Source organism: Rhinoderma darwinii, chromosome 13 (assembly GCF_050947455.1).
Source record: "Rhinoderma darwinii isolate aRhiDar2 chromosome 13, aRhiDar2.hap1, whole genome shotgun sequence".
NCBI lineage: Eukaryota > Metazoa > Chordata > Amphibia > Anura > Rhinodermatidae > Rhinoderma > Rhinoderma darwinii.
The window spans coordinates 15662761-15676118 of record NC_134699.1 but is presented as its reverse complement, the minus strand read 5'-3'; the positions used below and the strand labels follow the sequence as shown (position 1 = coordinate 15676118).

The 13358-nt window shown below is 43.7% G+C and overlaps 1 protein-coding gene across 7 annotated transcripts in view; it reads left to right on the top strand.

Moving 5' to 3' along the window:
- The window catches only part of WNT3 (Wnt family member 3), a 203792-nt gene extending 192314 nt beyond the window's left edge, over window positions 1-11478 (top strand). For 6 of the 7 annotated variants that reach the window (XM_075846541.1, XM_075846542.1, XM_075846544.1 and 3 more), the window contains 4 exons: window positions 4593-4834; window positions 6459-6724; window positions 8095-8579; window positions 10727-11478. In XM_075846541.1, the coding sequence (XP_075702656.1) occupies window positions 4678-4834; window positions 6459-6724; window positions 8095-8574 (903 nt within the window). In that variant the 5' untranslated portion in view covers window positions 4593-4677 and the 3' untranslated portion in view covers window positions 8575-8579; window positions 10727-11478. Of the gene's footprint in view, window positions 1-4592; window positions 4835-6458; window positions 6725-8094; window positions 8580-9712; window positions 9749-10726 lie in introns of all 7 variants that reach the window. The other variant, XM_075846540.1, reaches the window with a different exon arrangement.
- The last annotated feature ends 1880 nt before the right edge of the window (window positions 11479-13358 follow it).

The following is a 13358-nucleotide window of genomic DNA, read 5'->3' as shown; positions in this document are numbered from 1 at the left end:
GGATCGTCCGCAGGGGTCACATAATGGCTGACACTTCTTAAAGGGGTTTTGTCTGAACTATGACAGATCAGCAGATCACCATTTCAATGGTGACGGATCCGGTGCCAATGGTTTCCGTTTGTCTCCGTTGTGCAAGGGTTCCGTCGTTTTGACAGAATCCATAGCGACCTACCCTATTCATCCCACACAACGGAGACAAACGGAAACCATTGGCACCGGATCCGTCACCGTTGAAATCAATGGTGATGGAAATGGAAGCCTTTGGTTTCCGTTTGTGTGAGTCCGGGTCCAGCTCAGACGGAACGGGACCCTGGCGCAGATGTGAACGAAGCCTTACCCGGAGCAGTGTGTTGTATTTTGTTTTTTTCACTTTGACGTATTTAAAAAAAAAAAAATAGTAATGCAAATCCCTGTGTGAACAAACTCTTATTCATACGCTGCCAGTTAGGCGACATTATTGTGTGTAAATCTGTCGGTGTGCGTTGCATTTTGCATCAGTATGTTTTGTGTGCGGAATATGTTTTTGACGCACTTGCAAGCACTTTTTTTTTTTATGTCATTGATGCGTAAACCACGGACAGCACACAGGTGTGCTGTCCGTTGTTTTCACGCACCCATTGACTTCAATGGGCGACACGGTGCGTGAAAACCAATATAGGACGTGCAGTGAGTGTCACGTAACGGACTCTCGCTGTGAAAACTCCGGCATGTGTGAATAGCCTTATTGATATCAATGGGTCCGTGTGCTGTGCCTTGTTTCAAGAATCACGCTTGTGTGAATAAGCCCTAGGGCCAGATTTACATGTATGTGTTTTTTTGTTTTTATTGTGTGTGGTTTTTTTTATCAATCCATCACCCACGAAAGACATAAAAACAGATAATGGAACTGGTGAATATAATAATGATGAACTTTGACCTAAATTGAAATCCTATAAAAATGAATAAGATCTTTGCCTGTAAACAAACGCATATTGGAAAAAAAAAAAGTGTGAATGTTTCCCGCAAATGCTACAGGGCAAATATAGTGTTAATGGCTGTTATACATGGACCAGCCGCTCTTACTTAGTGGAGCTCCGATCTGGCGCATAGAGTAGGGTCCCCATTTATAATAAGGCATAAGGACAGGGGTTTTCCTAATTAGACCCCATCCCATAAACAGTTTTTTTGTGGAAGTAGAACTACATCTAAGATATTGTATTAGAAGTGCGGTATATACTTGTTGTAGCATTCATATAAAACACCAGTATGATTATTTGCATGACTCTGTATAGGAAACAAGTAGACGTTAGTGGGGTTTTTCTACTGACTATCAATGTTTGATTGGTGGGGGTTCGACACACGCCGATCAGCAGACTAAAGGTGAATGGGGCTGAGCTGTAGTACCAGGCATTGCCACATGTACTGACGAGGCGCTGTGCCCATGTAAACAATTCTGCACTTTCTCCACAACGCGCCTCTTCCAAATAAGCGCCAGGCGGAGAACACCACGACCCTGCTCAAGTGAATAGTTACAGGACCTGCACGGTGCCAAATCTGCCGGGGCAGGGGAGAAATGTGACTACAGTCCTATGTTGGGGACTCCTACAATCTAGTGATTTGTTGGCATCCCAGCAGTCAGACCCATAGCCTGTAATGGGTTGAACCTTTGGCGTAGATCTGGATTGTTTTCTTTTTGTAGGATGTCCCAGTATTGGAAAGGGTAGATGACGTTACTTTCTAATACAGTTAAAAAAAAAAAGGCAAACCGTGTGGTATACATCTTTTTTACATTGGTAGTAATACAGTTGGATATATCTGGGCTTTACGTCAGATGTACAGTGTGAACAGGGCCTTGCTTGGGCACAACTACGGTTTTATACTATGTAGCAATAAGTCTGCAGAGAGTCCAGTTGATGAGAGGGATTTATATCAAACAGTAGTTTGGGTGAAAATAGAACATGGTCTGTACAGACTTTCTGCCTCTGTAAATAGGAATGTTTACATTCACTGACTGCAAGCACAGAGCTTGAAAATGATTGCTAGAGTTTGCTACAAAACTGCAGAACTTTACTGTGATGACGCAATATTTACAGAAGACTGGTCTCCTTTAAATACGTTAAGGGTATGTTCGCACAGGCAGGAGACGCTGCAGATTTTCTGCAGCGGAATCTAAAAAAAAAAATGCAGGTAAATCAGTCACAGAAATCAGCAGTAAATAATGCGTTTTGCTGCACTTATTGCTTTGGAAACGTTGTGATTTTTCCGCAGCGGGTTTACCTGCAGATTTAGTGTCACACATTGATTTCCGCTGCGTAAACAATGTACAAAATTCTAATTTTGTGTGGAATTTCTGCTCCCCACTGCGGCGTTTTTGGCCCATAGCCTTCATCTCCCCACAGAACCTAAAGCATAAATGAACATGCTGCAGAATACTTTGCGTGCAACTTTTTTCTGCGTTTTTTTTTTCTTCATTTTTTGCAGTGTGTGGCTGACATTTGCAAAATCTCATTCACTTTGCTGCTGCTGTAAATGCTGCGGAGTTTCTGCACGCAATTCTGTTGAGGAAATTCTGCAATGTTTACGCTGTGGGGGGACCCGGCCTGAACGCCACCACTGTTTGGGCTCACGTGGGCAGCACGAACGTCAAATATGGACTGCAGACCCTTAAATGAAACTTGACTCCCGCCATGCTCACAATTGGCCCTGTGGATTGTAATATTCTTAGAATTATCTCTGAGGGTCCAATGTGACAAGTTTCTACTCCGGCCTGATCCGAACACTGGAACAATCACATTGGGAGAATATCACACTCCTTCTATCCAGTGAAGCAGCTAGTCACCCAGTCACCGGGTCATTGATCTCTTTGTGACGTCTCAGATTGTGGAAAGTTTTGACGGACCCTCCATTGTATCGCGGGTGATGTTTTCCGTGTGGATTATGTCGCCATGGATGCCAAGTTACAATAAAGTTGTGATGTATTTTTCTCACCAATATGTTGAATATTTGGGCGATCTATGAGTCATGGCTACAGCGCGGCCCTGGATGGATGTTATGCCTTGTACCCAGCTGCATGAAATAGGGATGGGTTACCAATAGGTAATATCCGGGGCATCCTAATCCTTTTTATTGTTGGAGGATTAGGCTGTAGGATGATCAGTATTGTCTAGCAAGGCTCTGTCTGGTGGGATGCATTGAGGATATGGGGGTCTTAAGCCCTTTGTAATGAGGTCTCCCCGAGGAACAGGAGAGGAGGGTCGCTTATGCATGTAGTATGTCCGGATATTAGTATCTAAGAAAGGGTCGGGGGTACATAAATCCTCAAGCTACATTGTTATCGGAAGGATAGAAATGGTTCCTTTTGTGAATTCATGATAAAATGCTCCTCGGAGAAGAGTCTAAGACCATTTGTATTGGATACGAGGCTTAGAAGGAGCTGAACCAGGGAGAATGAGGTTTGGACACCAGTATTAGCAGAAATAAGATAAGAATACGACCTTCCATCGATTCCTCAATCCCGCTCACTACATCCCCCTACCAATATGGGTTCCAAGATGGAAAAAACTTTGTAGCTCGCAGGAAAGTTCTAGAAAATAAATGACTGGACATTGCATTGTACTATATCTGTATGGCCCCATGTACACCACCGTGCATCTGTATACCATCCGTAATTGCAGATAGTATAGGGCACATTATGTCCTAAGGGCCAATGCACACGGCCGTGGTTTCCACAGTCCGTGCCTTGGCCAGAGCCCAGACCACAAGAAGAATAGGACGTCATTTTACGGTTGGCATTTGCGGTCCAGGCTCATTAAACTCAATGCACTGATTGCGGACGCACCCCGGATGACACTCCTCAGGCCGTCTGTGCCGTAGTCATGGATTGTGCACACCTCTATGGTCGTGTGCATGAGGCCTTAATGTGAGTCCTATTGGGGGTGTAGTGAGGAAAGTGGGTCCCATGGCACAACCGAAATGGCGCTCCCAAAGCAGTGGCATGGCCTATCTCGCACCCAAATCCCAGGTAGCCAGTGGGCCTAGAATTTGCTGCTTGTTTTCTATTGAAGTAAATGAACGGCAAATTTGGTACAAATTGTGCGACTCAAAACATTCCTATGGATGATTACATTGCACTAAAGCCGCAGCCGTACCTTAAACGTAGACTATTGATGAGGTGCCGACACTGCGCGGGTGAAGGAGGAGGCATCTGGTTAGGAGTATTGTGCACTTTCTCCCGTAGCACATTTATCGGGGAGATTTATCAGAACTAGTACAAGGGAAAAGAGAAGTTGTCCCTGCGAAACCAATAATGTTGCTTTTTTCATTTTGGAAAATGAGAATTGGCATCTAATTTTTTTTTACTATTGGTAACTGCGCAAAGAGAAAACTAGTGCAGTCACTCATAGCAACCAATCAGATTACAAGATTTACAACAATTTGACTTTTAACATGCAGCAAAGAATGGGTTATTGTAAGACGTGACGGCTTTATAGGGTTAAACCACTTCTCTGGTATACAGACTATATGAAAAAAATAATATTTTTTTTATATATATATATATATATATAGCCTGTGCCTAATATTCAGATAATATGTTCCTGCTTTTCCAACCACAGGTCACTTGCCCTGGGGCCGCAGTACAGCTCTCTTGGATCACAGCCCATTCTCTGCGGGTCTATACCAGGTCTGGTGCCTAAGCAAATGCGATTCTGTCGAAATTACATTGAAATCATGCCCAGCGTGGCAGAAGGCGTGAAACTGGGGATCCAAGAATGCCAACATCAATTCAGGGGCAGGAGATGGAACTGCACCACTATTCACGACAGCCTCGCCATCTTCGGACCGGTGCTCGATAAAGGTACTGCCTGATCCGATACAACACAAATGCCTTAAAGTCAACGAAGAGCCAAGTTACATTTCATTAACAAAGTCTACTCATTTTATTGTAATAATCGGAACCACAGTCGGGCGTCAAGTTACTATATAGCAATGGTATCAGAGGGCCGTATAGTAACCATAGCAACACTACAACCAAATACCGCATTCTAGAGATGTTAAAATCCAGAACAACAACCTATAGCGATGGTAAAACCAGGATAAAATATACATCTATGGTATCTCATTGGCAAACACCACATCGAAGTCCACTGGTGGAGTGTTATTAGGTGGCCCACACCTAGATCTATAGTAATGATCCCTTGTAGAGTAACACAATGCACCATAGCAGAACCAAGGTAAATTCACACAGGGCAGAAACGTGGCAGATACAACGTATAGTAATAACCGATGCCATGCTACATTGTGTAGAATAATAGTCATACTAAAAGCTATTGTGGAGTAATGATACCAAGCACCAGGCCGAGATTCAAAAATATATCGCGATACACCAACTAAATAATACCACAGCCGCTGCCATGCCATAAGTATGGCGCCAAGGAGAACGTCCACACCAGGCTACAGAACCGAGTAGTGGAGGCCCAGAGAGCCATTGCCCTGAAGTAAAACCATGGCCTTACCCCATCAAATCTAACCACCCGTGTGTACCGCCATTTGTAACAATACCTTTAGGCTTTTACACGGGACATTGCGGCTGCCCCCTATAATGTAGAGACAAGGCTGCCACGTACTCCAAGTATTTTAGGGCTTCATGTGCATTTTCGGATTTTATTTTTGCTTCTGTTCATTTGGTGGTTCATGGAAAGAGGATACTGATCCTTGACTTTTCTTCTTCAGTTCCTGACTGATTTGTCCATCGCTTACAGGGCAGGGAGATGAGCAAGTTCCCAGCGATGACAAGAGGCGCTGCAGGTTCGGCTCCCAGCTCAGTAACACTAAGTGAATGAGTGAAATGAGCTTAGTGCAGGATGAAAGGGGTCTAAGCCTCCTCCCCACTGTGAGGCTGAGAGGGGCTCCGAGCCCAGCAGGACTCCAGGACTATTCACACGCCCTTTCACTGCTCCCCCCCTAGACAGAAAGGGGTCTCGACAAGCAGGGGACAGTGCACAGTCTGCACACAGTTGCCGGTTGCTACGAAATGGCAGGGAAATGGCAGTCTGGTCACACGCAGGTCCCAGAGACGTCCATCATTATAGCTCTAATACACTGTGACACCGCCACACAAAGGGGAATTGAGTGTCTCAGCAGGTAACTGGCCGCACTGGGAAGAAGAGGGAGAAGTTTTTAATAAGTAGCTTAATCCCTCTCCATCATACAGAGATCTCTCCAGTATTCTTCTTGATGCACGGCTCTCGTATCCTTGGAGCTAGCAATCTAACTCACTGCAGAGCAGAGTTTTGTGCATCTAATTTTAAGCTCTCCCTTGTACACGGCCATTTATTTCAGCATGGTATGAAGCAGAGCGGAGTACAGTCCTGTATAGATTTGAGAAACCTCCAATTGTTGATTATTGCCGCAGAGTCTGTGTATATTCTCCCATAAGGTTACTGTATATGTGTTCCACTGCTATTCTTTGTCTTCTGCAGCCACTCGGGAGTCGGCCTTTGTTCATGCCATCGCATCAGCCGGTGTGGCCTTTGCCGTGACCCGCTCCTGTGCAGAAGGCAGCTCCACCATCTGTGGTTGTGATTCCCACCATAAAGGCTCATCAGGAGAGGGCTGGAAGTGGGGAGGCTGCAGCGAAGACGCAGACTTTGGGGTCCTGGTGTCTCGGGAGTTTGCAGATGCCAGAGAGAATCGGCCAGATGCCAGATCAGCCATGAATAGGCATAACAACGAGGCAGGAAGAGCGGTGAGCGAACAACATAACATGAGAATGTAGGAAAGAAACACAAACTAAACTACAAAACAAAAAATATAACTAGCAACAAAGCGGAAGCCTAAAGACTGGGACTGATGTAGAATACAAAGCTGGATAGGACACAGGGTTTTGGTGGCACTCGCACGTCCATGCCCTTTTAACGCTATCCTCCATTGGTCTGACTTGGGGTGCAGTCACGTGTGGCATACTTGCTTTATATTTCTGCTGCGTAAACATACACTGTGGAAAACGTTACAATGTAAGCCTATGGGGAAATATATTCTGGACCCACAAGAACAACAGAAATGGGTTGCGGGTTATATTTCCCATAGACGTATATTGTAACTTTCTGGCAGCATATTTTAACGCTTTGAAAATGCAAGAGACATATCTGTGCGCGTGCCCCGTTATATGAATGTTTGATCACCATGTCAAAGTTAAGCCGCACCCTATTGCCCATTACAACCAATCAAAGCCAGTTTTTGCGTTAAGATCGTTTTGATGAAAATCCCATTAGACATAGTTGAACTAGTAATAATCACAATTCCTTAAAGGATATATACGCCTTTAAAGAGGACCTGTCACTAGGTCATATAAGTTGAACTGGTAACTGACCTGAATAGTGCGGTCTCCCTGATTCCATTTTTTTTCCCTGGACCCCTCCCACCCTTCCAGAGATATGGCCACTGTTGGGTTGGTTCCCTCTGTGCTAATTTGCTGTAGTTAGCCAACAGGGCGTAAACTATTCTCAAGCTGCCTTGCACGGATTGGTCAGCATCAGAGGCAGGAAAGCTAGCTCCACCCTGTTAGCTAACTTCAGCAAATTAGCCAATAGGGAGCCAACAAAACAGTGGGCCGTATATATCTGGAATTAGGGTCCAGGAAAACAAGAAAAACAGAGCTATTCAGGTCAGTCAACCTAGTGACAAGTCCTCTTTAAAACCAATTTATTTATTGAACAAATGAAGCAACTTTACAAACAATCTTAATTATAAATTATTATTTTTTATGTATACAGCTCCTTTGCAGACTTAGGATTCTTCAAGGTTAGACTACAAACATACCCTGTGTAGTCTGATGCGGCATTCTCTCCGTGCTATCCTACAATGTCCTATGTATGTATGTATGTATGTTAGTAAAACAATTGGGCGGATGGAAGGGAATGACTGCTGTATCAGACTACATAAGGTGTATTTGTAGTCTGCAACCATGGAGACAAATAGGTTTGCATTGGAGCTGTAGACCCAAAACGGTAGGTAGGCATACCCTTTAAACACTACTTGTACTAATTTATTTATGGGGTCTTTCCTGAAAGATTCCCATTTTTCACTTCAGTAAGTTTATGCATTTTTTTTTTTAAGACTATCTTGGATCACATGCACCTCAAATGTAAATGTCATGGTCTATCTGGGAGCTGCGAGGTGAAGACTTGCTGGTGGTCGCAGCCGGATTTTCGAGCTATTGGTGATCATCTAAAAGATAAATATGACAGTGCCTCTGAGATGTCAGTGGAGAAACATAGAGAGTCCCGTGGATGGGTGGAGACCCTCAGGGCCAAATATTCACTATTTAAACCCCCCACTGAGAGGGACCTGGTGTACTATGAAACATCTCCTAATTTCTGTGAACCCAATCCAGAGACTGGCTCTTTTGGAACCCGAGGACGTTCCTGCAACGTGACTTCCCATGGGATAGACGGCTGTGACCTGTTGTGCTGTGGACGGGGCCATAACACCCGAACGGAAAAACGCAAGGAGAAATGCCACTGCATTTTCCACTGGTGCTGCTACGTGAGCTGCCAGGAGTGTGTGAGGATCTACGATGTCCACACCTGCAAGTGACACAGGTACAGGGAGCTAAAACACCATCCATAACACACGGTTCATTTTGGGGTTAATCTGCTGGGAAAGGGGTGTCACCTGCTTGGGGCCTCCCTCTATTAGCCAGAGCAGAGATCCACTACATGTAATACTACATTTCCCCTGTAGCGGCCACTGCAGGAGAATTGTGTGGTTGACTGCAGCCTTCTCCTGCAATTACAGCCGATCTCGCTGGGGTTAACACCGCTTATGGCGGTCAGCTGCTCCCCGGCGGATCTGTACTTAGAAAGTAGGTAGACAGCCCCTTTGAAGCCAAAGTTGTCTGGGCGCAAAGCTGCACCAGTACCACTCACCATCATGGCTTCTACCTTAGAAATGGGGCCATACAGCAACATTCACCCTAAGCAGTGACCTAAATATATATATATTTGGCTAACGCCTCATGCACACGGCCATCTGACGGCTCAGTTTTGTACAGGGCTGAGAGGTGTCCATGAGACCTCCGTATGCCTCAGATTTCCAAGATTTCTTTTCCGTATGAATAGAAATTTAGGAAAATGCTTTTTAGCTTTTGTTAATTAGACTGCCGAGAAATAAACTGTTGGAAGAGATGGATTCTACTTGCGGAGATTCAGCTGGTAGGGAGTCAAAGGGATTGTACAGGATTACAAAACCATAGCTGCGGTTTTCCAAAAATAGTGCCACACCTGTCCACAGGTTGTATGTGGCATTGCAGCTCAGCCTCATTCACTTCAATGAAGCTGAGCTGCAATACCAGACACAACCCCTGGACAGGTGTGGTGCCGTTTTTGGAAAACCGCAGCCATGGTTTTTGTAATACTGAATGATCCTTGTGAAAAAAAAAAAAAAAGTGTGCAAAATAGCTCTCCTTCAAATGGAAGAAAACTGTCTCGCTAGTGCCAACTATAGACGACTACCTTGTAAGTCAATGTCCGGTCCTTTTATATAGTATTGAAATATGACTGATTAATATATAGGGCTATAGGGGGCACTAGGGAGACTGTTTTCCTCCTTCTGAAGAAGAGCTATTTTGCATACTTTTTTTTTGCCACCAGAAATATAGAAATAAGTCGGCCTGTGTAGTCAGGAGCGCCTCCTCACAGCGGATACAAATTATTTGTGCAATTCCCTCTTGCAGCATTTCCTACCAGTCCTGCGAAGCTTAAAATCGAATGTAAGTATACAACAAAGTTGGTTCATTTTAGTTATAGCGGTTATTTCTGAAAAGTTCCCTTCATAATGAACCCACATTTTAAAGGGGTTTTCCCATAATTTAACAACCTATGCATGGGATAGGTGATATATATCGGACCGGTAGGGGTCTGACCGCTGGGACCCCCACTGATAACGAGTATGTGTTTACCTTGCCGTCCCTGGGAGCCCCATAGAAATTAATGGAGAGCTTGCCGAGCACACGCACTACTACTCCATTCATTTCTATGGGGCTCCCTGGGACAGCAAGGTAAACACATGCTCGTGATCAGTGGGGGGTCCCTGTGCAGTCAGACCCCCACCAATCATTATTTATCACCTATTCACAGGTTCGGTGATAAATATCTGATTATGGGAAAACTCCTTTAAAGGTGAATGTCCACGTTTCCTTTTTTTTTTTCTTCATCTAGATAGGTTACAAATTATATTAAGAAATCAATTAGATCTTTAGTGGTTGAAGCTTTGTTGTTTTTCTGATACAGATCTCCTTCATAGATTTAAAAGATAACAAGCTAGCTACCTGCAGCAGCCAATAGGGGGAGCTTACTGCATACTGTTATACATTCTATGCATTAAAGCTCCCTCTAGTGGCAGCTGCAGTGAGCCTGAACTTTGTTTTTCTGATACAGAGCTCCAAATCCCCTAATAGACAAAGTTCCGACCACTAGAAGATAAATGAAGAAATCAATCGGCATAGAATTTTGGTCCTAACATGACCTGATAATACGTGTATAAATAGGTCTTAGGGGTGTGTTCACACAAGCAGGTTTTGTGACTTGTTTTTTTGGTGATCGCATCAAAATAAACCTCCAAGGTTACGCAAAATAGCAACAAAAAAATACAAAAACTGGATTTTGTGAAGATAAGTTTTTGTGATAAATCACGATAAAAAATGCGAGTGTGAATACACCCTAAAAGCATCGTTCTCTTCTGTCCACAGACGCCTGGAAATTAAAATCCTCATGATCGAGACGGTCAATTACAGAATCACCAGGTCTATAGGACATTCCTGCTGGATTTACCTGGAGGTCTCTATACCCTCATCTGAAGAACACTGGACGGTGTGTGACGTCATCACATGCTCTTTCTATTCTGGACTTTACACTGGGCAGCTGAGCCAGCCTTGTGGGTTATGCCTAATAATCGATAGCGGACAATCAAGTGATAGGGGATTGAAGACAGATTGGCATCTCATATACCCAAAACCAAGAAAGTTAAAACATAAAAATGCATCAGATTACAAGAGCAGTAGCGGAGAGGAATAAGACTTTGTTCATATCACGTTTTTCCTTTACATTCGGCGTATACGCTGGGGAAATTGCCCGACATATGCCATACAGTGGCATAGGCGCCCATGTTAAAAAAAAATGTATATGGGGCTCTATGATACCTGCAGTGTATCAGCTATACATACATACTAAACGTGGTGTGAACAAAGCCTTGTGGCATGTACAGGTAATATACCTCCATATAACGGAAGGAGATCGCTCCCATGTATCCGTATTGTTAGCGTCTCTCTGACAGGTCGATGTCAGACTTCCAGCGGTCTATCCAAAGCTTTCCATCTGCTTCATAGAATTGTCAGAATTTTATATTCAGAATCATTTTTATAAATCTTATTTATTATACAATGTGTATATATCCTATATGCAGTAACTAAGAGTATATATAATATATTATAAATATATATTTGGAACAAAATGCCTTTGTGTAACTTTGTCTTGCGATCTGGACGGAGACGAAAATATTCATTGTAGAATGGAACAAGAGGATGTGCAGCTTTGTGTAAATCCCTGATAAGAAAAGCCACGCACCTTGAAAAATGATAAAATTAGCATGATAAAAATGTTAGGCCCTGCAAGTGTCATCATGTACCGTCCCCCATATGTTACTATTAAAGGGTTGTCGAGGATTAGAAAAAAGGGTCTGCTTCTTTCCAGAAACAGCGCCACTCTTGTCCATTGGGTGTGTCTGGTATTACAGTTTAGCCCCATTCACTTAAAATAGGGCTAAGCTGCAATACCAGACAAGGCCCATGAACAAGAGTGGCGCTGTTTCTGGAGAAAAAAAAAGCAGATCCTCTCTCCCTTCCTGGACAACCCTTTCCACTGACTCTGACATATGTTTGACGTTGAGTAAATTCGATAAGACATAAGACATCTTTTGAGGTTGAACAGTATTTAAAGTAAGGGGATGTTCACATGGCCTATTTTCAGACATTTTTCGGGGCGAAAAAGCCCCGAAAAGCGGCTAAAAATACGGAGGCTGAACATCTCCAAACATCTGCCCATTGATTTCAATGGGAAAAACAACGTTTCATTCCGGCGGGGCGTTTTTTTACGCTGCTGTTTGAAAAAAAACGAAGCATAAAAAACACCTCGTAAAAAGAAGTGCATCTCACTTCTTGAGCAGTTTTTCATTGGGTCAATAGAAAAACAGCTCCAAAAAACTGCTGAAAATCGGAGGCTGTTTTCCCTTGTAAACAGCTCTGTATTTTGTTTAGCGTGTGAACATAGCCCAACACTCCAGGCAAAACTGAAACACTTATGTTTAGTGCAAGACCTGAGAAGTGGAGCATGACCCTAGGGTTCAAAGAGATCCTTGTGCCATCCCCCCCTCCCGCCATGCACTAGAACAGCGCAGTGTCAGTTTTACCAGTAGTGTTCCTTAATATCATAGGTTTAGTTTTGGGGTACTCTCACAGGAGAACACGGTGTCTTATCCCCTTTTGCCACCACTACTTTGCTAGTCTTCCTATGCCTGACCAGGGCCCATCACATTAGATAAGCAAGAAATGATGCCACAAGCTGGGGCAGCAACAAACTAGGATATTGTATTTCCAGCTCAAGTTGATGAAGCTAACCTGCAATACTAGACCCAGCCTGTAAAAAAGAGTGGCGCAGTTTCTGGAACAATATTCTTATGGTGTCTACCTCGGAACCTGAGGTAAGGAGAAAGAAAATAGATAAAAGAACCCTTTAGACTGCCCGTACCTTATAATGTACTGTATATACGGCCCCTGTGAATTGGATGTACTGATATATTTAACACCTCTTTATCCTGCAATGGGAGAAAACGTTAGTAGTTGGAAACACAGAAAATTTAAATTAAGAACCCCTGCATTTAGCACTTATCTTACTGGAGTAGATTTATCAAAACTAGAACAGATAGTTTGATCACTTGCCTATAGCAACCACATCCCAGCAGCCTCTGGGAAACAAAAACAGCGACCTGGATGGTTACTAAAGGCAACTCTTCCACATTTACCTTGTGCTCATTTTAATAAATCTCTCCTCCTGTGTTCTCTATAGCAGCCACCCAAACCGCTCTGTGTCCAGACACAGAAAAGAGCAGCTGCTTCTGTCTTACCCACAGCAGGAATTCCCAGCACAATCTGAGGCACCAATCAGCAGTTGAGTTACAGGCAGCGACCTCTCTGCTGAGAAGAGAACAGATTTTGAATGATGGGGATCTAGTTCCCAATATTCAATTAACAAAAGGTATAGAACAATGTTTTTATCTGCCGAGCTGCTGAAAACCTCCTAACTGCTTGATCCAAATCCAAAACAATG